Source organism: Eriocheir sinensis, chromosome 29, assembly GCF_024679095.1.
Source record: "Eriocheir sinensis breed Jianghai 21 chromosome 29, ASM2467909v1, whole genome shotgun sequence".
Taxonomy (NCBI): Eukaryota; Metazoa; Arthropoda; class Malacostraca; order Decapoda; family Varunidae; genus Eriocheir; species Eriocheir sinensis.
The window spans coordinates 18,490,371-18,514,329 of record NC_066537.1 but is presented as its reverse complement, the minus strand read 5'-3'; the positions used below and the strand labels follow the sequence as shown (position 1 = coordinate 18,514,329).

Below are 23,959 nucleotides of genomic sequence, written 5' to 3'. Positions count from 1 at the left end.
GAGAGGAAGGTGAGGTGGTGGGCGGGACAGGGGTAGGGAAGGGCAGGAGTGGATGGGAAGGGGTGGAAGGGAAGGTATATATGGGAATGGGATAGAAGGGATGGGATGTAAGGGAAGAGATGTATAGGAAGGAATGGAAGGGAATAGAAGGGATGGAAGGAAAGGGAATAAGGGAAATGAGATGTATGGGAAGAGACATAGGGAAGGGGTTTAAAGGGAAGGGGAGGAGGAATGGGAAAGGGGAAGAATGCAGGAGTTTAAGAAGAGGAGAATTTTGATCAAGTTTAGGGGAAAAGGAAAGAACGAAAGGGAAGGTGAGGGGTGAGGGGAGCAGGGAAGGGGGGCAGAAGAGCAGGTGGGCGGAGATGGAAAGGGAAATTGAATGCAGGACAGTTTTGATTTAGTGAAAGAGGAAAAGGAAAAAAAGGGAAGGTAAGGAAAGGGGTGACGGTAGCAGGGAAGGAAGGGAAACAGGTAGGCGAAAAGGGAAAGGGAAATTGAATGCAGGAGAGTTATGGTATTGTGTAAGGGGAAAAGGAAAGAAAAGGAAGGGAAGGAGATGGGTGACGGTACCAGGGAAGGGGTGCAAACAGGTATGCGGAAAGGAACGGAAAAGGGAACGTATACGGAAAGGGAAATTGAATGCAGTACAGTTTGGGTATAATGGAAAGGGAAAAGGAGAGAAAAAAGGGAAGGTGAGGGGTGAGGGTAGCAGGGAACTGGGGGGGGGGGGGGGTACAGGTGGGCCGAAAGGGAAAATGGGAAATTAAATGGATGACAGTTTTGGTCTATTGAAAGGCGGAACGCAAGAGAATCGCAAATGAAAACCTGTGGATGAGAGAATGATAAAGCGAGAGTGGGCATGGGCGGGATATAGGAGTGGGCTGAATGTAATCAAGTGTCTGGGACGAGGGATAGAACAGCGGTACAAGGGAGGAGGAGATAATGTTACATGCAGGAGGAGAGTTCGGACGAGTAAGTTAATTGAAAGGTCACGTTACACCTGCTCGTGGCCTCAGTGCTCATATCAGTTACTTGGGTCCGGTTACTAGTGGAAATAATAAATAATAGAATAATGTAATAATAGTCCGTTTAACAAGGTAAGCGGATAGGTAGTTAGCTAGGGAGAGATATGGAAAAGTGGCAGTAGAGTGAGGTATTAAGGTAGGTTTAGGTAAGTGAGTGAGGTAAATAGGTTAGGGTAGGAAAGGTAAGTCAATAGGTAATGAGTCTAGTTAGGGAGGGAGGTGAGTTGAGGGTAATTAGGTAGACAGGTAAGAAGGTGAGATGCAGAAATAGATAATGAGAGGAAAGGTGGACGAATAGATAGTTAAGGAGAAAAAGAAAAAGGAAGAAGGAGAAAGAAAGGAAAGAAAAAGAAATAGGAAGGCTGAATGAAGAAGAGAGAAAGGAAGGGAAGAAAATAAAGAAGAAAGAGGAAAGAGTGGGAGAGACTGAAGGAAGGAAGGAGGGAAGCAAAATAAAGGAAAAAGGAAGGAAGGAAGGAAGGAAGGAGGAGGGTTGAAGAAGCAAGGAAATCGGGAAGCAAAATAAAGGAAAAAGGAAGGAAGGAAGGAAAGAGGAGGGTTGAAGAAGTAAGGAAATCGGGAAGCAAAATAAAGGAAAAAGGAAGGAAGGAAGGAAGGAGGGAAGGGACGAGGGAGTAAGTTTAATGCAATAGGAACTAGGGAAGAGGATGGGTAGGGATGGGTAAGGATGGTAAGGATGGGTAGGGATGGGTAGGTGGGTTAGACAATTATTCATGAGCATTTGACGGAATTAAAAAAACACTAACACTATTCTTGACACGTAAAATTTGACCCACATCATCATTTGAATAATTAATGTCCCTCGTCTAATTATGATGGATTACACCTGTGACTACCTTTTTTTGTTCTACTAATTGAATACGCGATTAGTACAGGTCTGATTTGTGTACCTGAGGCTAATGGTGATCTCCAGGTAATGGGCGACAGGTGTGTGTGTATGTATTAGTCTACCTGGTTTAGCTCTCTCCTTTCTCCTTTCTTTCTCTCTCCCTTCCTTCTTCTTCCCCATGTCTTTCTTACTTTTTCCTGTCCATTCCTTTATTCCCTTCTTCGTCCCTCTCTTCTTCTTCTTCTTCTTCTTCTTCTTCTTCTTATTATTATTATTACTCTTTCTCCTTTTATGCTCTTTCTTCTTCTTTCTTCTTTTTTTTATTGTTTTTCTTCTGATTCTCATTCTTCTTATTATTATTTTTCTTTTTCCTCTTCTGCCTTACTTCTTCCTTTTCCTCATCCTTTTCCTCTTTCGTTTTTTATTTCCCTTTTCTTTTTATCTTCCTCTTCTTCATCATCACCATCATCATCTTCAACTTCTCTCTTTTATTCATCTCCTTCTTCTTCTTCTTCTTCTTTATATTATTATCATTACTACTACTACTACTACTACTACTACTACTACTACTACTACTACCATTATTTTCTATTCTTGTCACCATTAAGAAAAGGAACCCGCGCCTCTGTTCTCGCCTAGCTGTCACAATGTTTACCTGCGTCCCTCCGAGCAGGTTGTTAGTTGGCCTCTCGCGAGGATATATTGGGAAAGCCTCAGCCGCTGTCTACCTGTCTACCTGGCCGCTTACCTTGCCTACAGCCTCCCTACGCCTCCCTACTTCCTTTTTCCCTTTGTTTTTTATTTCTCGTTTTTATTTTTATCTCCCTCATTTGTAACCTCTCTCTACTCGCTCTATCATCAGCCTCTGTATGCCTCTCTTCCTTCCTTCCTTCCTTTCCTCTCTTCTTCCTTACGTCTTTTTTTCATCTTCCTTTTTTTTTTTTTCCTTCCTGCAGTTCCCCTTCTTCCTCCCTCACTTTCTCCTTCGCTCTTTTTCTTTCTCTCATTTTTTCTCTTTGTGTTTGTCCTTTCCTGCGTTTCTTCCTCTCTCTTCCTTCCCTGTTTCCTCCCTCTCATTCATTCTCTTTTCTTTCTCTTCCTTCCTTCTCTCTGTATTTCCTTCCTTTCTTCCTTCCTCTTCTCCTTATTCTTCATCATCATCTCTTTCCTCTTACCTCTTCACACATTTCTCTCCTTCTACGACAACCTCTCCATCGTTCCCTCTCTCTCTCCCTCTCTTTACACCCTTCCTTCCTCCCTCTTCATAAATTTCCATCCCATTTATCACCTTTCCCCTTCTTTTTCTATATCTCTCCCTCCCTCCACTCATCTCTCAAACACAGCATCCTCCCCTCATCTCTCATCTCTCTCATCTCCTACCCTCACCAGCATCCCCAGCATTACCCAACATCCCTAACAAGTTCTCTAAAGGTCAAAGGTCACCGCTGGCACATGCATTTTCCGCTCGTAATAACACTGGCAGGATTTTACCGAGTCGGAAGTCTGTGGAGGAGAGGTTGACCTTTCTGTGAGCGGAGTGACCCCAGCGACGCGTTACCAAGGCTGTACGGATCTCTGGGTCGGGTTGAGTTGAGGCCATTCCAATTTGGTGTAGACAGTTTGCGTGTGTGCTCGCTTAGTGCTGGTGTAGGGATGGGAGAGCGTGAAGGGAGGGGATGGAGGAGGAGGAGGAGGAGAGGGGTAGACAAGAGAGAAGGAGAAGGGGTAGGATGGGAAGGAATTGTAACTTGAGGAAAGAGAATATTGGAAGAGATGGGAGAGAGAGGAGAGAAGGTCGAAATAGAAGGGATGGAGAGGAGGGAAGGAAGAGGATGCAAAGGGATGGGAGAGAAAATAGAAAATGGGAGAGAGAAGAGAGAAAAGGAAAACGATGAAGGGATGGGAAGGAGAAGGAGAGAAATGAAAGAGAGGAGAGATAAGATGTGAGGGAATAGGAAACAGACGAGAGAAGGGAGAGTGAGAGATGTTGAGAGAGGGAGATATTAGAGAAGAAAAATGAGGCAGAGAAAAGATACACAGACAGAGAGATAAGAGATAGATAGAAAGCCAAAAACGACACACACACACACACACACACACACACACACACACACACACACACACACACACACACACACACACACACACACACACACACACACAGAAAAAAAAAATTACGGTCCAATCATGCCACATTTTACTTACACACACACACACAAAAAAAAAAAAAAAAAAAAAAATCTAGAGTCCAATCATGCCACATTTTACTTACTTATACACACACACACACACACACACACACACACACACAGTAACAGAAAGAGAGAGAGAGAGAGATAGACACCCAAACAGAGCCCAGCCAAAGACCCAAGTCCCCCCCCCTCACCCCTCTACCCCTTCCCTACTCTCTCAGCTCTCTCATAAGCGGCGAAGTCAGTCACCCAGTCAGTCAGTCGGTCAGTCAGTCAGTCACTCAGCCCCGTATTGTGAGCTGGAGGACATCGGCAACTGAGCTGGCCCCGGGGTGAGTGCGCGGCGAGGCGGGTTGGCAGCGATACACTTTAGCACACTCGCGGAAAATTGCCAGCGAGGATTGTTGACAAGCTGGACAGCGGACAAAAAGTTACATAGAAAGGGAGGGAGGAGAAGTGAAGAGGGGAAGGAAGAGGCGGGGAAGAACAGAAGGGAAGGACGAGGGAAAGAAAAGTATTGAGAAAGGATGGGAGAAGCGGGGAGAAGGGAAGAAGAGGAGAAAAAAGGAAAAAGGAAATTAATAACTGAGGATGCAAGAGAGAGAAAAGGTCAGTGTGAGGGAAGGAAGAAGGGAATGGAAGAAAGGAAGAAATATTTGGATAAGAGAGGAAGAAAAAAGAATAAAAAAAACTAAAAGGAATATGAATAGGAGGAGTGAGAGAAAATGAGAAAAAAAGAGAGTAGTAACGGAAAATGCAGGAGAGAATGATGAAGAAGAGGAGAAAGGGGAGGAAGGAAAAAAGGAAACGGAGGCCAATAGTTGAAAAAAAGGAGAAAGAAAAGAATGAGAAAGAAAGGGAGGAAGGAAGAAAGGGAAAACAAAGGAAAATAGAAAGTGATGACGAGGAATGGAGAAGATAGAAATAAAAACGAAGGAGGGAAGGAAGCAAAAAAAAAAAAAGGCATAAGGAGAGGAATAACATAAAATGCAATAGATAAAGATAAAGATGAGAAAGAGAAAAGAAAGAAAGAAGGAAAAAAGGAATAAAGAAAATCAACAACGCAAAACACAGGTGGGAAACAGGTTAACTACACCGCAAGGACCCACAAATATCCTTACCTGAGCTTACCTGGGCGTTCTCTTAATTCGTAAACTTACCTGTAATCACCGACACGTTACCTGGGGAAGCTGCCATCGCCTCACCTCAGCGCACCTGTTCGCGGGGTAACTCTCACTATTTTCTTACCTGGCGAACCTAATGGGGGAAGTTACCTAATGAGACTTTTGGGGTAATGGACGATACGGGAATGTTAGTGATATGTGTGGGTACTGCGTGGTGGTGTTGTGGTATGAAGGTGAGGTTGTGGTGGTGGTGGTGGTGGTGGTGGAGTGGTGGTGTTTTGGTGTTGGTATTGTTTTCAGTGTTGTTGTTTTTCTTCTTTTTCCTGGGTATTGTTAGTCTTTTGTTTTTGTTGTTTTTTGTTGTTTTTTCGTCTCTGGCTTGTTTTTTTTCCTTCTCGTTCTTATTTTTTTTTCTTCTTGTTTTTTTTTTCTTATGTGTATTGTTATTGTTTTTCTTATTGTTTTTTTTCTTTTCATATTTCTTGTTCTCTGTTCTTATTTTTCGTTTTATTGTTCTTGTCATCACTATCTTGTTCCTGTTGTTCTCGTTCTTATATTCTTGTTCTTCTTTTTAATTCTCTTCTCAGCATTATTATTACTATTCCAAAAGCTCGATAACGTCGCTCTAAGGTAAACTTATAAAACGCTCTGTTCGGTGAGGGTAAAATTCATATATATTCTGTGCTGAAGTTTTCCTCTTTGAATAAATAAATAAAAAATAATAGGGAAAATTACTTAGAAACAATAATAAAAAAAAACGTTCTGCTAAAAATGTATATATTGTGGTGAAGTTTTTCTCTTTAAATTAATAAATAAAAAATAGTAGTTAAAAAAATGTCGTAATAACTTGAACGTTCTGCTAAAAATTTATAACAGTGGTGACGTTTTCCTCTAAAAAAAAATGTATAGTAAAAAAAAAAACCTTCCTAAAAACAATGAAAAAAACGTTCAGCTAAAAATTTATATAGTGGCTAAGTTTTCCTCATTGAATATAAAAAAAAAGAAAAATAGTAAAAATGAATGCCTTAAAAAACAATTATAAAAAAATACCGCTCTGCATAAAATCCGCTTCCGTAAAAGACAACAAAAAAAGACATAAAAAAAGAAGCTAACAGAATCCCTAATGAACGAGAGCAAATTCCGTTCCCGCGCTCCCCAGATTCTTACACTAAAAAAATAACATTTTCTCACGGGAAGGTTACGCTGTGAATGTGGCCGATGATGATGATGATGGTGAGGAGGAGGAGGAGGAGGAGGAGGAGGAGGAGGAAGAGGAAGAGGAAGAGGAGGATACCTTGTTGGCTGCTTACCTGGCGTTCCGGAATGTCATGTGAGAATGCGAACAAACACACACACACAAACACACACACAGACAAACACATTCTCTCTCTCTCTCTCTCTCTCTCTCTCTCTCTCTCTCTCACCCGGCGCCATGGTGTCCGAAGCTTCCGGTCGTGTGAATATTTTAGGACCGTCCCGCGTGATCTTGTTAGACAGAACGAAAACGCCGCTCCGACTCACCTGTCTGTCGATATCCAGGTGTGCGGTGACGCTTTTTATACCTGTGGGGGGGAGGGGGGGAGGCAGTGGGAGGAGGGGGTGCGTGTGTACGTGTGTGTTACTTGTTTTTCTTTTGTGGATTCAGTCTTGTCATTCATATTTGCTGCATCTACTTCTTTGCATTCATTCCTCGTACCCGTTCACACTTCCCTTTCTTCCTCTTCCTCCTCCTCCTCTTCTTCTTCCTTCTTTGTGTTTTTTTTTTTTTTTACAACAAAGGCAGCTCAAGGGCACACAAAAAAAGAAAACAATAATAAAAAAAAAAGCCCGCTATTCGCTGGGTTATTCCTTCTTCCTGTTCACACCTCTTCTTCTTCCTCCTCTTCCCCCTCCTTCTTCTCCATCGCTTTGTGTTGGATTATTCCTCCCACCTGTGTGAGTGTGTGTTAGTGTTGCATTCGTTAGGTAGACAGATAGGTGTGTTTGGGATTGTATCTTTGTGCTTTACTTTGCTTGTGTTCGTGTTGTGGTGTTGTTTTTGTTGTGTGTGTGGAGGGAGGGTGTGTGTTTGGAGGGGGGGCTCTGTGTGTGTGTGTGTGTGTGTGTGTGTGTGTGTGTGTGTGTGTGTGTGTTGTTAGGTTAATACACACGTGTCAAATGGTTCACCTGGTTAGTCGATGTCCAGGTAAGCCTCTCCTCGTGTACCTGGAAATGTCGTTCCTTGAGTTCGTTTTTTTTATTTATTATTGCTGTGTTACCTGTTCATGTTAGGTGAGTGTGTGCGTTTGTCTGTGTTAGGTTGATATATACGCGGCAATAGGTTCACCTGCTTAACTGATATCCAGGTAAATCAATGTTCGCTTACCTGGAATTTTCTCGTTTTTCGTTTTTTTTATTTTTTTTTATTTATTTACTTCGCTATTACCTACTTGTGTTACCTTCGTTTGTGCATTTGCTAGAATAGTTTATTTTTTATGCGGCAGGATAGTCGATGGGAATGTGTTTTTGTATTCAGTTTTATTTTGCTGTTACCTGTGCGTTTGTGTGTGTGTGTGTGTGTGTGTGTGTGTGTGTGTGTGTGTGTGTGTGTGTGTGTGTGTGTGTGTGTGTGTTTATGCTAGCCTGTCACTCACGCGTCAAATGGTTGGTTCACCTGTCTAGTCGATTCTCAGGTAAATTTCTCCTTCGCGCCGTTACCTGGAAGTGTCATTTTTTGGTGTTGTGTTGCAGGGCATGAGAGTTTATGTTAGTGCTTGTCTTGGTGTTGTTCGCGGGATAGCTTTCTCATAAAACTCACCTGTGTATTCGATATCCGGGTGAGTTTTCTACTTTTGGCAGCCTCATAAAACTCACCTGTGAATTTGATATCCGGGTGATTTTTCTACTTTTGGCAGACTCATAAAACTCACCTGTGTATTAGATATCCAGGTGATTTTTCTACTTTTGGCAGCCTCATAAAACTCACCTGTGAATTTGATATCCGGGTGATTTTTCTACTTTTGGCAGACTCATAAAACTCACCTGTGTATTAGATATTCGGGTGATTTTTCTACTTTTGGCAGCCTCATAAAACTCACCTGCGTTTTTTTTTTATGTCCACGTGATTTTTCTCCTTTTTATTTTTTGCAGTTTGAAGCTCACCTTTTTGTATTTGATGGTTTGACACGCTTTTTTTTTATATCATTATTTTTTATTCTTCTGAAAACTCATTATTTTTTCCATATATCTACTTTTCATATCATCTGTTTGGGATTTGATAGTTTGAGCCGCTCTTTTGTTATATACTATATTTGGTTCCTTAGAAAACTCATTATTTACTTCCTGTTTCTTGTTCTGAGTTTCATTTCTTTGGTATTTGATAATTGGAAGTGTTTCTTTTTGTTTTGCATTATTTTTGAATCTTCAGAACAAACTATTTTTTCATATTTCTTCTGAGTTTAATTTCTTTCACATTTGATAAGTGGAAGTGTTTCTTTTTGTTTTGCATTATTTTTGAATCTTCAGAAAACTCATTTTTTTCATATTTCTTCTTCTTAGTTTCATCTCTTTGGTATTCGATAATTGGAACCGTTTCTTTTTGTTTTATATTATTTATTGAATCTTCAGAACACTATTTTTTCATTTTTCCAGTCTTGAGTTTTATCTGTTTGAGATTTGGGAGTTTGATGGGTTTTTTCATATCTTCCTTTCAATTCTACGGAAAACCCATCATTTTTTTTTCTGTTTTCTACCTCTGAGTCTCATCTTCCTGGAATATATCGTTTGATCAGTTTTTTTGTCACATATTATTTATAGTACTTCAAAAGCCTAATCAATTTTGCCTCCTTCCTTTGACGCACCATTTCCGCCTCGTCTATTTTTATCTTAGTATCCGAACGAGCTTTTTTTCTCTGCACTGTGTCTCTATCTCATTTCTATCAATATATTCGTATTTCCCATTTTTTGAACGTCTATTATGCAACCTATCACCATTTTGTCGTATCTCAGTACCCGAACAAGCTTTTTTTTCTTTTTTCTTCCTCCTGCTTTCATTCTAGCAATACATTTCCATTCTCTATTTTCATAACAAGTCTATTATTTGTTCTGTTATCATTTTGTCCCTAAATTTGATTCATCGTTTCTTTTACGTTTATTTACATCTCAGTCATCGAACATTTTCTCCTTTACACTATCTCTTACATTAATTTCTAGTGTTATATTAGAATTTCCTATTTTTATGACGTCTATTTCTTTCCCTATTTTTATTTTGTCGCTAAATTTGAATTATCGTTTCCATCATGTTTATTCTTAATTTTCGAACAAGAATTTTCCTTACTCTGTGTTTTTCTCTTATTTCTTGCGATATATCAGAGTAATTCCGTTTATATCAAGTCTGTTATACGTTTTATCACCATTTCGTCTTTAAATCATTCCTGTCTTACTCATGAATTCACTTTTATTCATTTTATACAATATCTAGCAATACATAAGAATTTTCAATTATTATAGCGTATATTTTGGGTCCTATCTCCATTTCGCCCTTAACTTATTCCTGTCTCACTCAACATTTTACTTTTATACAGCTCTTTCCTCCTCAACCCAGCAACATCTCCTTCCATAGCGATGCTTAATCCCCCCTTCCACTCCTACTATTTATCCTGTCATCATCTCGTCCCTAAATCGTTCCTGTCTTACCTCACATTTCATCTCTATATATATTTTCCCTCTTAACCCATCAACGTCTTCTTCAATAACGACGCGTAACCTTCCCCTTCAGTCCTAACTCATCGCTGGAGCATTACTATTTTTCCTATCATCATTTCGGTTCTAAATCATTCCTGTCTCACTCAACAATTCACTTTTATATATCTTTTCCCCTTAACCCATCAACGTCTTCTTCCATATCAGCGGCTTAACCTTCCCCTTCGGCCCTAACTCACGCCTGGGCATTAATATTTGTTCTATCATCATTTCGCTTCTAAATCATTCCTGTCTCATTCAACAATTCACTTTATTTAACTCATCCAACATTTCATCTCTGTACACTTTTCCCTCCTATACCCATCAACGTCTTCTTCCATATCAGCGGCTTAACCTTCCCTTCGCTCCTAACTCACCGCTCGCCGCCCTTTCAAACCATCAATCACGAATTTAATAACCCGCCACCGACCTCCCTTTTTGTATAAGTCACCCACGACCTCTAGCTTTCACTGCCACCCGTAACCAGGAGATATATATTTCATTCTCCCCTTCCTTCCCTTCCCTTCCTTCCCTTCTATTCCTTCTCCCCTGAAAGACATAGCGGGTGGGCGGGGCGCAGTAGGAGGGCTGTGTGTAGGCCTTAGCTAGAGAGAGAGAGAGGGAGAGAGAGGGAGAGGGAGTGGGAGAGAGGACGGCAGTTTCCTGGTCATGCTACGTGGGTTCGTGTTCAAGGCGTAACGGTGGCGTATAATGAGGACGAGATGGAGGAGGAGGACCAAAAGGAGGAGGAGGAGGAGGTAGCCTTAAGGAGTATCAGGAAAAGGGATGTAGTGGAAGCCTGTCTGTCTGTCACATATTTTACTCTAAGGCCCCGTACACTCGACAACCCAGCGACTTCTTGGCCCCCTTCACTTCGTGCCGAACCAGCATCCAACGATCGTTTCTAGACCACTTCCCGACCATGTGCGAGCCTTTCACGTCAACATTTCACACCCAAGACCTCGTATACTCCGAATCGCTGGGTTGTCATGGCCCAGAGTCGGCACAGCGTGAACGGGACTTAAGACGACGGAGAAAGTATATTCTTTTAGTTTTCTCCCATTAAAATGTTCTGCCAGACTTAACCTACTTTTTAAATCACTTAGCTCGGAATTATAAGACACTTTCTTTTACCAGTACCAGTAACTGTAGTGATAGCAGTATTAGTAGTAATAGCTGAGGGCGTAACAGTAGTAATAAACTGTAACTAGAAGCCATGGTAATAGTAGTAGAAATATTAGCTGTAGAATGAATGAATGAGGTGATAATATAAATAGTAGCTGTAGTATTTATTGTAACCACAGTAGTACTAACATTACACAACTGAGGTATTTACGTGCAGGTAGTTGTGGGGATGCGTGTGTGTGTGTGTGTGTGTGTGTGTGTGTGTGTGTGTGTGTGTGTGTGTGTGTGGTGAAATTCTTAACAGCAATCTACAAATTCTACAACAAATATTCCATCCGGGTTCGCATGCACGCTTCATGCCTTCAGCTTTATTATTTTTTCACATTAATCCGCACAGCAATTCACATGTCGATCCCTGAAGCAATCCCCGTACACACACACACACACACACACACACACACACACACACACACACACACACACACACACACACACAAACATACGCCTCATAGATACTCTCTTTCCTCACTTATTGTATTAATTCTTGCATTAATTTATCCACTATATATCCTAACACACACACACACACACACACACACACACACACTCTTGAAGCCTCTTAGCGCGTCCCGCATAATGGAAGGCAACACTGAGCAGGATCCGATACATTCTGCAACAGATTCCCGCGCCCTTTATGTTAGGCTTCAATCCCCTTCTGAGCCCTCCTCCCTTCCCCCTCCTTCCCTCGCGGACCTCGACTTCCAAATGTCTTTGTAAGCTGAGATCACCTTCAGATGCCCCCCTTTTCCCTCCCTTTCCGTCCCTTTAGGTTAGTTTCCCTCCTGCCCTTCCTTGGTATAGTCGGTTGTGATGCCTCTCTCCTCGTCCCCTTGCATGTTAAGTCTCTCGTATAGGTTACCATATCCACGCTTCCCTTTTTTTCCCTTTACTCCATATCAGCGTGTCCCTTTCCTTTTCCTTTCGTTAACCATTTCTTCTCCGTTTCCCTTCCCTTGCTATACAATTTCACCGTCTTCTTTTCCCTTTTCTTCCCATGCCAGTTCTCCATTTCTCTCCCCCTTTCCCCCTCGTGTACCATTTCAACGTCTCCCTTTCTTGTGTAAGTTATTGATGTTTATTAGGTATACTGTACACCGTTGCCAGATTAACGTACTCAGAGCATAGTACTTACCGGTTTCTGACGCCTAACTATTGCCAAGAAACATCAGGATCTAACCCTTTTAACGATAACTATAAATGAGTTTCGTTATCGGAGCCCAGAAGACAGTTTTGGATCAGGAAGTCGGGAAATATAAGCGGCTGAGTACGACAGTCTGGCAACGTTGATACTGTAGCCCTTTTTTTAAGCCTTCTAAGCAGCCTTCTGTGTCATTCTCTCATGCTAAATTCTTCGTAAGCCATTTCTACGTTTTCCTTTCTGCCATGGTTCATTTTCACTGTCCTTTTGCTGGTGTACTATTTTCCTAAACCCTTTTTTGGTTCTTTTATTACACGGGGTTATGTTCTCTCTCTAAACCTTTTCAATATATGTCTTTCAGTCTAGTTACTCTTCTATCCTTCCTAAACCATTTAAACGTTCCCTTCATAGTTTAGGTTCAAGTTTACGTTCCATCTTTCAACGTTGAACTCCTCCCAAACCATTTAAACGTTCTCCTTCAGTCTATCTTCTTTTCTACGCTTCCTGTACTGTGGAAGCCTCTCTCAGCCTCCTCCAATCCCTTTTCTACGTCATTATGTCAACCTAGCACCATCTAACCCTATTTGAAAGCCCTCTCCAGGCTCACTGTTTACGTCCAGTCCATTCAGCCTCTACAGCCCCCTCTGAGGCCCGTCTGAGTACCTACTAAGTCGATTCCAATGCTCCCCTTCCCTGCCTAAGCCCGTTCTAGTGGTGTGACTTTAAACCTCTTAGCTCTGTTTTGCCTATTTTCGTGTTTGTTTCTGGTTTTCCACTCTGTATTCTTCCTATTCTATCCATTGTTTCTCTTGTATTCATTTCCTATTTGTTTTTTTTTACGTTTTTCTCTCTTCATTCTCCTCTAATTATTCTTTTTCTGCTTCTTGTTCCTGTATGCTTATTTTCTCTTGCCTTGTTTCCTTCTGTCAATTCTTTTTCGTGTTTTTTTTTTACTTTTCCTGTCTTCTTTTTTCCATCCTCTTTCTCTTCTTTCTTTTTTCTCTTCTTTCTTTCTCCATTTTCTTTTCTTGTCCTTTTTCTCTTTCGTTTGTCTTGATTCTTTTCTCTCATCAATCCCTCCTCTCTCGTCCTTTCTCCCTCCACTACTTCCCTTCCATCCTTTCCTCCTTTCCTTCTCCTCCTCCTCTTCTTCCTCTCCTTCCGTCCTTTCCTTCCTCCTCTTCCTCCTACTCTCCATCCCTTCTTTCCTCGTTGTTGTTGTTGTTGTTGTTGTTGTTGTCAGTCAGTCGTCCCTTTAAACATTCGCATCTCCTGGAGTGTCCATTAGGGGGAGAGAGAGAGAGAGAGAGAGAGAGAGAGAGAGAGAGAGAGAGAGTATTCATTGATGTCTCGTTTAGCTCTGTAGGGCATCAGAGGAGGGCTTAGTCTCTCTCTCTCTCTCTCTCTCTCTCTCTCTCTCTCTCTCATCTCTTCTTTACTTCTCTTCTTTTCTTCCCGTCGTCTCCCTCCTCCTCCTCCTCCTCCTCCTCCTCCTCCTCTTCCTCTTCCTCTTCCTCTTCCTCTTCTTCTTCATCCGTATTGTCATTCTCTATTCATTTGTCTATGTTTATTTGATTGCTGGTTTGCCATTTCTTCTTTCTCTTCTTCCTCTTCTTCCTCCTCCTCTTCCTCTTCCTTTTGATTTTCTGTCTCTAAAAAAAATGTGAATAGGTCTCTTTCTCCTCCTTTCCTCCTCATTACCCTTCTCATTCACCTCCTCCTCCTCTTCCTCCTCCTCTTCCCTCTTTTTCCTCTCTCTTCCTTTCATCCTTCTCTTCTCTTCTGTTCCCCCTTCCATCTTCTTCCTTTCATCACGACTCCCACTACGCTGAAAGAAAAGAGGAAGAGGAGAAGTTAACGTAGAGGGAAGAGGAGGAAGAGGAAGAAGAGAACTGAGGTGTAGGAACGTAGTAGTATTAGTAGGAGGAGGAGGAAGGGGAAGAAGAGGAGATTGAATGGCAGTAGCAGGAGGAAGAGGAGAAGGAGGAGGAGGAAGAGGAAGAGGAAGAGGAAGAGTAGCACGTTAAGATCGGTAGTTCTAATCTCCTCTCTTTTAGGAAGCCGGAAATCAGAAGGGAAGAGGAGGAGGAGGAGGAGGAGGAGGAGGACTATGGTGTAAAAGAGAGAAATGAAGCAGAAAATGACGAAGAGAAGAAGAAACAAAAAAGGAAAAGGAAAACAAACAATACAATACAAATATAAGAAGAGAGAAAAAATAAAATAAATTGAAAGTAAAAATAGAAATAATAAAAAAACAAGGATGCAAAATAAAACACATAATTAATAAAACGTAAAGGAAAAAACACAAAGAAAAACAAAGGAAAAAAAACACCAACCCCGGAAGAATCATATTTAAAATTCAAGGTGAGAGTGTGTATGTGTGTGCGTGTGCGTGTGCGTGTGTGTTGTCCCCTCCACCCCTCCACCCCCCTTCCAAACACCACTTAGAATCCACCACACACCTCTACTTACCTGTGTGTTTAAGTGCACCTGACTGACCCCCTCACGCGCACACACACACACACACACACACACACACACACACACACACACACACACACACACACACACACACGTACAATTTTCGTCTTTGCTTAAATAATTTTCTCTTGACTTTCAGCAATTTTCGCTGTATACAAGTTTCGTTTTTTTTTTTTTTTTTTTTACCTTTCCACCTGTGCTCTTAATTATCTTGCACCTGTGCGTGTGTGTGTGTGTGTGTGTGTGTGTGTGTGTGTGTGTGTGTGTGTGTGTGTGTGTGTGTGTGTGTGTTTAAATGGTTTACTCCTTATGGCAATTTCTCTAGTTAATGGAAGAGAAGAAAAACAAAGAGAAGGAAATACATAATAAAGGAAGAAGAAGAAATGGAGGAGGAGGAGGAGGAAAAGGAAGAGGAAGAGGAGGAGGAGGAGGAGGAGGAAGGTTAAGAAGAATAAGACGAGGAGGAGAAACAGTAGTAGGAGGAAGAGGAACTAGAAGAAGCAGAAGGAGAAGAAAAAGAAGAAAATGAAAAAAGAAGAAGAAGAAGAAGAGAAAGAAGAGAAGAAATCAGAAAAGGAAGAGGATAAGAATGAAGAGGAGGAGGACGAGGTCGAGAAAGAAGAAGCGGAGGAGAAACAGAAGACAGAACAGGTTGAGGAGGAAGGAGAGGAGGAAGAGGAGAGAGAAAAAAGAATAGGAGATGGAGGAAGAAGAGCAAAAGGAAGAGGAAAAGAAAGAAGAAGAGGAAAATTAGAGGAGGAGAAAGATAGAAAGTAAGATAAGAATTAGCCGAAGAGAAAGAGAAAGATGAGGAGAATTCAAAAGAAGACGAAGAGGAGAAACAAGAGGAAAAAGAAGAAGAAGAGGAGGAATAACACGAGGGAGAAGAGGAAGAGGAAAAGGAGAGGAGGAGCGTGCGTGTCCGTTCTCACATTCCAAAACGAAGAGCGATGGAATACGAAATGAGCAGTGTTATGTCCGCAGCCGTCCGCCATTGTTCCGCAGCCGTCCGTCCCTGTTCCAAAATGTATGAGTCAGCATGTTAACGATACCTCTTCAACCGGGCAAGGAGGAGGAGGAGGAGGAGGAGGAGGAGGAGGTGGTGGTTATGATGATGGAGATGGAGAAAGGAATGAAAGGTAGGAAGGAGAGGAGTGGGAGAGAGAACAGATGTGAGATGGTGAAGGAAGGAGAAGAGGGAGGAGGAGGAGGAGCAGATGAGGAGGGAAAGAGGAAGGAAAGAGGAGAAGGGAAACGGAAGAAAGAGAAAAGGGGATAAGAAACGAAGAAGAAGAAAAAGAAGAAAGTAACAGAAAGGAAATTAAGAAAAAGAGGAATAAGGAAAAAATCAAGGAACCAAATCAGAAAAAGAAAAGTAAGGAATTGGAAAAGACGACGAACGAAAAAAAAACACAAATTAAAAAAATAGAAAATAGAAGAAAAGAGAAGGAAAAATAATATGGAAAGAAAACGGAAAAAAGTAAAGTTCAGGACAACCTTATTTTTTTAATCACGCACACACGCACACACACACGCACGCAGGCACACACACACACACACACACACACACACACACACACACACACACACACACACACACACACACACACACACACACACACGAACCTTTACACAGAAACTTGAATCCTGTGTTTTGCTTCATCGCTCAAATTCAATCCTTTCTTTTCCTCTCTTTTCCCTTCCCTTCCCTTTCCTTCCCTTGCTTTTCCTTCCCTTCCCATCCCTTACCAATCCTCTCCTCCCTTCCTTCCTTCCTTCCTTCCTTTCCTCTTCCTCTCCTTCTCTCTTCCTTCCCCCTTACCTACCCTACTCCTTCCTTCCTTTCCTTCCCTTCTTCCCTTCCTCTTCCTCTCCTTCCTTCTTCCCTTTCCTTCCCTTCCCTTCCCTTCCCTTCCCTTCCCTTCCCTTCCCTTTCCTTCCCTTTCAACTCGAAGTGACTCTGGCCGCGGCGAGCAAGAAGAGATTGAACATAAAGAAAACGCGACTCTGTAATTACGATGAAAGGGGTATCTAAAGTATTCTGTTCGGTGCTTATTGCTAGAGGTGGAGGAAGAGGAGGAGGAAGAGGAGGATGAGGGTTGGGTATGGTTGGTACTTCTTCGTCCTCAAATTAAACCTCCAAGATTGTAATTAGTGTTATTATGTTCCTCTTATTCCTTCTTCCTCCTCTTCCTCTCATTCTCCTCCTCTTCTTCCCCACTCTCTCCTTCCTCCTCTTTCTTTCTTCCTATCTTCATTATCTTCTCCCAGATTTCGTAACACCCTTCTTCCCCTTTCCCAGAAGTTTGATATAAAGAAAGGAGGAAGAGCAGGAGGAGAGAAGAGAGAAAAGGAGGAGGAGGAGGAGGAGAACAAGAAGAGATCAGAGGGAGAAGTCAGAGAAAGGAGGAATAATAAGAGGAGAGAGGTAGAAGGAGAGGAGGAGGAGGAGGAGGAGGAGGAGGAGGAGGAGGAGGAGAAGAAGTGAAGGTAGGAGAAAAAGAGGATGAGAAAAAAGGAAAGATTAGGTGTTACTGAAGGATAGAGAAAGAGCAAAAGGGGGAAGAGGAGGAGGAGGAGGAGAAGGAGGAGGAGGAGGAGGAGGAGAAAGATAGAGAAAATTGAAGGAGGAGGAGGAGGATACAATGAAGGACGAAACGTAACTAACAAAAATAGGTACGTAAGAAAATGGGAGAATAGGAAGAAAGCGAAGGAAGAAGGAGGAAAAAGATTGGAGAAAAGAGAAGAAAAGATAGAAGAAAGAGGAGAAGTAGAAACGAATAAGTAATAAAGATTGGTACTTAATATAGTGGGAGAATAGTAAGAAAGCGAAGAAGGAAGAAAAAGAAGAAAGAAGGAAGAAGGAAGGAAGGAAAGAGGAGGAAAAAGATTGGAGAAGAGAGAAGAAAAGAGAGAAGCAAGAGAAGGAGAAGGAGGAAACATATAAGTAATAAAGATTGGTACTTAATATAATGGTAGAAAAAGGACGAAAAAACGAAGAAAAAGAAGAAAGAAGGAAGAAGGAAGGAAGGGAGGAAGGAAAGAGAAGGAGGAGGAGGAAACGCATAAGTAATAAAGATTTGTACTTAATATAATGGGAGAAAAAGGACGAAAAAAGGAAGAAAAAGAAGAAAGAAGGAAGAAGGAAGGAAGGGAGGAAGGAAAGAGAAGGAGGAGGAGGAAACGCGTAAGTAATAAAGATTTGTACTTAAGATACAGGTAGAAAAAGGACGAAAAAAGGAAGAAAAAGAAGGAAGAAGGAAGAAGGAAGGAAGGGAGGAAGGAAAGAGAAGGAGGAGGAGGAAACGAATAAGTATTAAAGATTAGTACTTAATATAATGGGAGAAAAAGGACGAAAAATGGAAGAAAAAGAAGGAAGAAGGAAGAAGGAAGGAAGGAGGAGGAGGAGGAGGAGGAGGAGGAGGAGGAGGAGGAAACGCATAAGTATTAAAGATTTGTACTTAAGATAAAGCATAGACTCATCTTCAAAACTTCTTTGACGAAACGGGCAAGGGGGCCGATTCAAAATTTAAAATTTAAATATTTTCAAAACCAAAGCAGCTAGCGACCTGAAACTAAAACAGGCACCTCCCTTAGGCATATATGAGTCTCCATGAGCAGCGGTATCAAAAATTCAAAGTCGTTCCTAATAAAATCCTGATTAATTGTTTTTATATAAGTATAACAAAACTTAAAAAGGCTATAAAATCCTCAGATTTTACGCTAGATGCACAAACATCACCAAATGCAGAGATAATCACTTATATTTTCAGAATCAATAGCAATATTTAGCATATCTTATAAGTTTTTGCCCGAAATAGCTACTTATTTTTTTTTTTTATTTAGTGCACGTAAGTTTTAATAAATCACTTAATTTTCACATTAGAAACTTAATACTTGAGGAAAGCATGCAGAAACATCTTAATTTTACTCAACAAAAAGCAAAATATTCATTTTTCATATACAATCACAACTTATTTTGGCTATCTGGCCCTCGTCCCTGAACAATCACTTTAGCCTTTTGGCCACGTCCCTGTTCTTCCTGCCCTCCTCGATACTGCTCCTCGAGGTCACGTCCTTGGAGAAATTAGCACCGAAACAGTTGAAGAGGGACCTGCTGATGCGGCAAGATGGTGGCCAGGAACTCCAGGAGGTGCCTGAACCCGTCCCTGTGGCGCATGGCAAGGAGAGGAACCTCAACCTGCGCTCCTTGTCCTCCCTGCACATCAGGGAGTCCCACAGCGACATCCTGAAGGACGCCATGTGGGCCATTGGGAGAGATGGCCGCCCAGGACCGCCCGGCCTGTCTCCAGCTCTCCCCTGTCGACCAGCTCGACCAGGGCGTCGAACATCACAGAGGGCGGCGAGCTCCACGGTAATCTTCATCTCCTCCCAGCACTCGGCCACAGAGGAGTTGGCCTGACCTTCCTGGCCAGGTAGCCGGCGTAAGCGCCGACCGCGGCGAGGAGCAACTCGTCCGTCGGCGGGTCCGGCTGGTCGCGGCGTCCTCATAATTATCTTGTGTCTCCTCCGTCACTTCCACTCGATCCACTGCCTGTATCGTCCTCTGGATCCTTGCAGTTGTGGGGAAGGCACAGAGACGATGAATAACTGTAGGTCCTTTATTTGGAGAGTAAACAGAGGCAGGACAGCGATAATCCTTACAGAGGGAAGTGCCCAGCTGACTGCGTGAAGGCGAGTTAGGGCGACGCGGAACTGGAGCTGAGTTGATGTAGGCACTAACTAAACGTACATTTCTTTGTTTCCTAATACGTAAAACTGTGGACTTACTATCCTACAGTTATCATTCATTTTACGTAAAGATTTCAACCTAAAGTTACGCATTTTACACAACGTTTTCAAAGTGCACGCATGGTGCTATTTGACCAAATCACTCTAGAGACACTCCTGCCTGCTTGTACTTGAAGATTTCGTCGTGTTTCCACTTAAATTCGGAGTAAGAACGCAGAGTGTGTTTGAGTTGTCGCAGTGAAAGTCGCCATAACAATCGGCCCCTTACGCGAAGCCCGCGCGCCAAGACTGAAGAGATTTCCCGTCAACTAGTTGTGAAGTCTATGGATAAAGGTAGAAAAAGGACGAAAAAAGGAAGAAAAAGAAGGAAGAAGGAAGGAAGGAAGGAAAGAGGAGGAGGAGGAAGGGCATTATATTCAGTGCTTAACTAAACGGATACATCAAGTTGCTCTCCACGGCTAAACGCGGTATATTAAGAGGCGATCGAAGTCTTAACGATATCAAGATGGACCTTCGATAACACGAGGGTCATCTTGGGTCATCTGAGGTCACGAGGTCAAGGCCACGAGAGTTCAAAGTTAGGTCAAGGAAGGTCACGGAAAAAGGGTTATGATTTTAGTTTTTTGTCTTTATTTTGTGTGTGTGTGTGTGTGAGAGAGAGAGAGAGAGAGAGAGAGAGAGAGAGAGAGAGAGAGAGAGAGAGAGAGAGAGAGAGAGAGAGAGAGAGAGAGAGAGAGAGAGAGAGAGAGAGAGAGAGAGAGAGAGAGAGAGAGAGAGAGTTGTATTTCCATGTTTTTTTTCTTGTCATACTTAATTGAGAGAGAGAGAGAGAGAGAGAGAGAGAGAGAGAGAGAGAGAGAGAGAGAGAGAGAGAGAGAGAGAGAGAGAGAGAGAAACAAATGAATGTGATAGTAAGAATGAATGAAAGCAACAAAGAAAGAATGAGAGAGAGAGAGAGAGAGAGAGAGAGAGAGAGAGAGAGAGAGAGAGAGAGAGAGAGAGAGAGAGAGAGAGAGAGAGAGAGAGAGAGAGAGAGAAACAAAAGCCCAACTTCTAAAACCTTCCAACAAGCCTTTAAACGGACCCGCTAACTTCGCCTCTTTCTTTCTTTCGCAGGAGTGAGATACAACAGCAAACTCAGGCCAAGAGGAAGGGAAGAGGACAAAGAGGACGCGAGGTGAAGGAGCTGTGAGGAAGAGGAAGAGGAGCGTAAGTAAAGCCCCAGAAACTTAAGAGGAGGAGGCAGTGACAAAGTAAGAGGACGTGAGGTAAAGGAGGTGTAATCAAGAGGAAGAGGAGCGTGAGTAAAGCTTAACCACAAATTTAAGAGGAAGAGAAAGAAAGATAACGCCGGGAGGAAGAGGAAGAGGAAAGGGAGTGATATATATACAAGAAATTCAAGAGGAAAGAGCAAGGAAAGAGGACTAATAGAGCCAGACTGTGATTAAGAGGAAGAGGAAAGTGAAATATAATAACAAATCTAAGAGGTACTCAAAGAAAGAGGACACAAGGGAAACAGGCTGTGACTAATAGTAAGAGGAAGAGGAAAGTGAGTGAAATTGAGCAAGAAACATAAGAGGAAAGAGGAGAAGGAATTGTGAGCAAGAGGAAGATGAAGAGGAGGGAGTAAGTAAGGCCCAGCAACAAAGTTAAGAGGAGGGAGAGAGAAAGAGGAGCAAGAGGAAGCAAAGTAAACAGGCTGTGACCAAGAGGAAAAAGAAGAGGAGAGTAAGTAAATAAGAGGAAAACAAAGAAAGAGTAACTACGCCAAGAGGAGAGGCAAGGAGAATGTACAGACACGTTTAAGAGGAAGAGGAGGAAGAGGAACATAAAAAGAGGAGGAAGAGGAAGAGACGAAGATAAAGAGGCGAACAACCACAAACTATAAAGAAGAGGAGGAGGATTATATAAAAGAGGAAGAAGAAAAGAGCGATAAACAAGAGGAAGAGGAGAATAAAACAAGAGGAAAAAGAGAAGAAGTGAGAAAAGAGAGAGAAAGAAAGAAAACAAAAACAGTGTCATGTGAAAACGAAAAAAAAATAAAAAATCACCACCATCACCACCATCATCATCATCACCACAACTATGCAGTCATCACCACTACAAACACCACACCACCACCACAAACACCACCTCCTCCTCCTCCTCCTCCTCCTCCACCTCCTCTTCCACCTCGCTACCACCGCCAGATCGCCACACACACACACTCTAGAATTCCCATTAGACACTTTTCAAACCGACTCCTTGCAAACCCTATGGCGGGCGAAGCGAATGACCCACAAAAGAGCCCAAGCGGTGGCCGGACTCAACTTAACCTGGCCGGACCGGAAAGTTGTGGCCATGGACGGTGACGTGATTCTAGGTGGACTTATGATGGTCCATGAGCGGCATAACGATGTGGTATGTGGTCCCATCATGCCGCAGGGGGGAGTCCAGGCCCTTGAGGCGATGTTGTATACGCTGGACTTCATCAATGACCAAGTGGACTTCATACCCGGGGTCCGTCTTGGCGCGCACATTCTCGACGACTGTGATACCGACACATATGGCCTGGAGCAAGCGGTGGACTTCATCAAGGGTAAGTACTGGCCTGTTGTGTTTATTTTACTGTTTGTTTTGCGTGTTTTATAGACCTGTTTTTATGTGTTTAACTTCTTCTTCCTTAAGGTTCAAAATACTAGACTTATGCAGGACTGAATTTATTTTTATGTATTGGGTTAAGAATATTTTGAACTGGCGTGAGTGATTTTTTTATATATATTTCTTGTTGGTGTTGTTTTTACGTGTTTGTGGGTGGGTTAATATTTGAAATTGTTAAGGGTTATCTCTCTCTCTCTCTCTCTCTCTCTCTCTCTCTCTCTCTCTCTCTGCATGTCATCCTCCAAGGACATGCACTCTCCCTTCCTCTCCCTTCCCCTCCTCTTCCTTCTTATCCTCCTCCTCTTCCTCTTCCTTCTCCTCCTCCTCCTCCTCCTCCTCCTCTTCCTCTTCCTCCCTCCCTTACTCCCTGGCTTCCTGTTCCTTTTTTTCTCTCCTCCTCCTCCTCCTCCTCCTCCTCTTTCCCCTCACCACCATCCTCCCTCCCCTTCCTCCTCCTCCTCCTCCTCCTCCTCCTCTTTCCCCTCACCACCATCCTCCCTCTCCCTTCCTCCTCCTCCTCCTCCTCCTCCTCCATTCTTTACCTTTGTCTCCTCTTTTATCATATTTACTTTCCGTCTTCCGTCAGTCAAGTCGAAGCTTTGGAAGACAAGTTTCACGGTTGTCTTGAGACTTGTCTTTCCTCTTATTCGCTTTCTTCCTCGCCTTTGTTTTTGTTTTCTTTTTCCTTGGCTTAATTTCGTTTAGCGTTTCTTCGTCTTTCTTTCTTTCTTGGTCTTTGTTTTCTCTTTTTTCTTATTTTTTTCTTCTCCTGTCTTATCTCGTTTTCCTTTTTCTTCTTCTAATTCTTTTTTCTTTTCAGGATTTCATTTCGTTTGTGTTTCTTTCTTCCTTTCTTCGTCTTTCTTTCTTTCTCTTTGTCTTCTTTTCTTCTTTTTCCTCCACTTTCTCCATCTCCTGTTCTCTCCCTCCTTCTCTAACACACTTTCATAATCTTCTCTTCCTTCATTTCATTCCTTTCCCTTCTCTCTCTCTCTCTCTCTCTCTCTCTCTCTCTCTCTCTCGTTTTTCTCACGGATATTTGCAAAGCGAGGTGGAAGAGGGAGATAAGAGAAAGAGGGAGGAAGATTTAGTGGAGGTGATGAGGGGGAGAAGAGTGGAAGATGGAGAAAAAAGAGGAAGGGTGAATATAGAATGAGGGAGATAAGAGATAAAGAAGGAGATGGGGCGAGGAGGAGGAGGCGGAGAGGGAGGAGGAGGAGGTGGGGAAGGAGAGGGAAAGAGGAGGGAGTGAAGGTGAACGAGAGAGAGAGAGAGAGAGAGAGAGAGAGAGAGAGAGAGAGAGAGAGAGAGAGAGAGAGAGAGAGAGAGAGAGAGAGAGAGAGAGAGAGAGAGAGAAGAAGGAGAAGGAAAATGTTTTGAGAAAGAAAGATAATATTGAAAAAAGAAAAAAAAAATGGAAATGAAGGAAAAACAAACCAAAAAACAACATTAGTGGAGGAGGAAGAGGAGGAGAAGGAGGAAGAAAAGTGAATATGGAAGAGGAAAAGGAGGAGAAGAATGAGGAAGTGGAGAAGTATGAATTGTAAGAAGAGGAGAAGGAAGAGGAAGAAGAAGAGGAGGAAGAGGAAAAAAAAGAGGATATGGAAGAGGAAGTGGAGTAATATAAGTGTAATAAGAGGAGAAGGAAGAGAAAGAAGAAGAGGAAGAGGAGGAGGAGGATAACACAAGTGAGATAATGAAATGGGAGCGATGCCCGGAAGGAAGGGAGGAAGGGAGGGAGGGAAGAAGGGAGTGCCAGGAAGGGAGGAAGGGAGGGAGGGAGGAAGGGTGCCTGGCATTCTTGCGTCAGTGAAGTGCCAATTCCGGAATGAGGGGAATGCAGGCTGAAG

The 23,959-nt window shown here is 42.5% G+C and overlaps 1 protein-coding gene and 1 long non-coding RNA gene across 2 annotated transcripts in view; one reads left to right on the top strand and one right to left on the bottom strand.

Moving 5' to 3' along the window:
• The window catches only part of LOC127005262 (uncharacterized), a 76,721-nt gene extending 55,752 nt beyond the window's left edge, over nt 1-20,969 (top strand). Inside the window, exon 2 of the long non-coding RNA XR_007758414.1 lies at nt 20,586-20,969. This is a non-coding gene — a long non-coding RNA (uncharacterized LOC127005262). The remainder of the gene's footprint in view (nt 1-20,585) is intronic.
• An 858-nt stretch (nt 20,970-21,827) lies between these two features.
• The window catches only part of LOC127005291 (metabotropic glutamate receptor 4-like), a 107,030-nt gene continuing 104,898 nt past the window's right edge, over nt 21,828-23,959 (bottom strand). The window contains exon 13 of the mRNA XM_050874085.1: nt 21,828-22,019. Within this exon, the coding sequence (XP_050730042.1) occupies nt 21,828-22,019 (192 nt within the window). The remainder of the gene's footprint in view (nt 22,020-23,959) is intronic.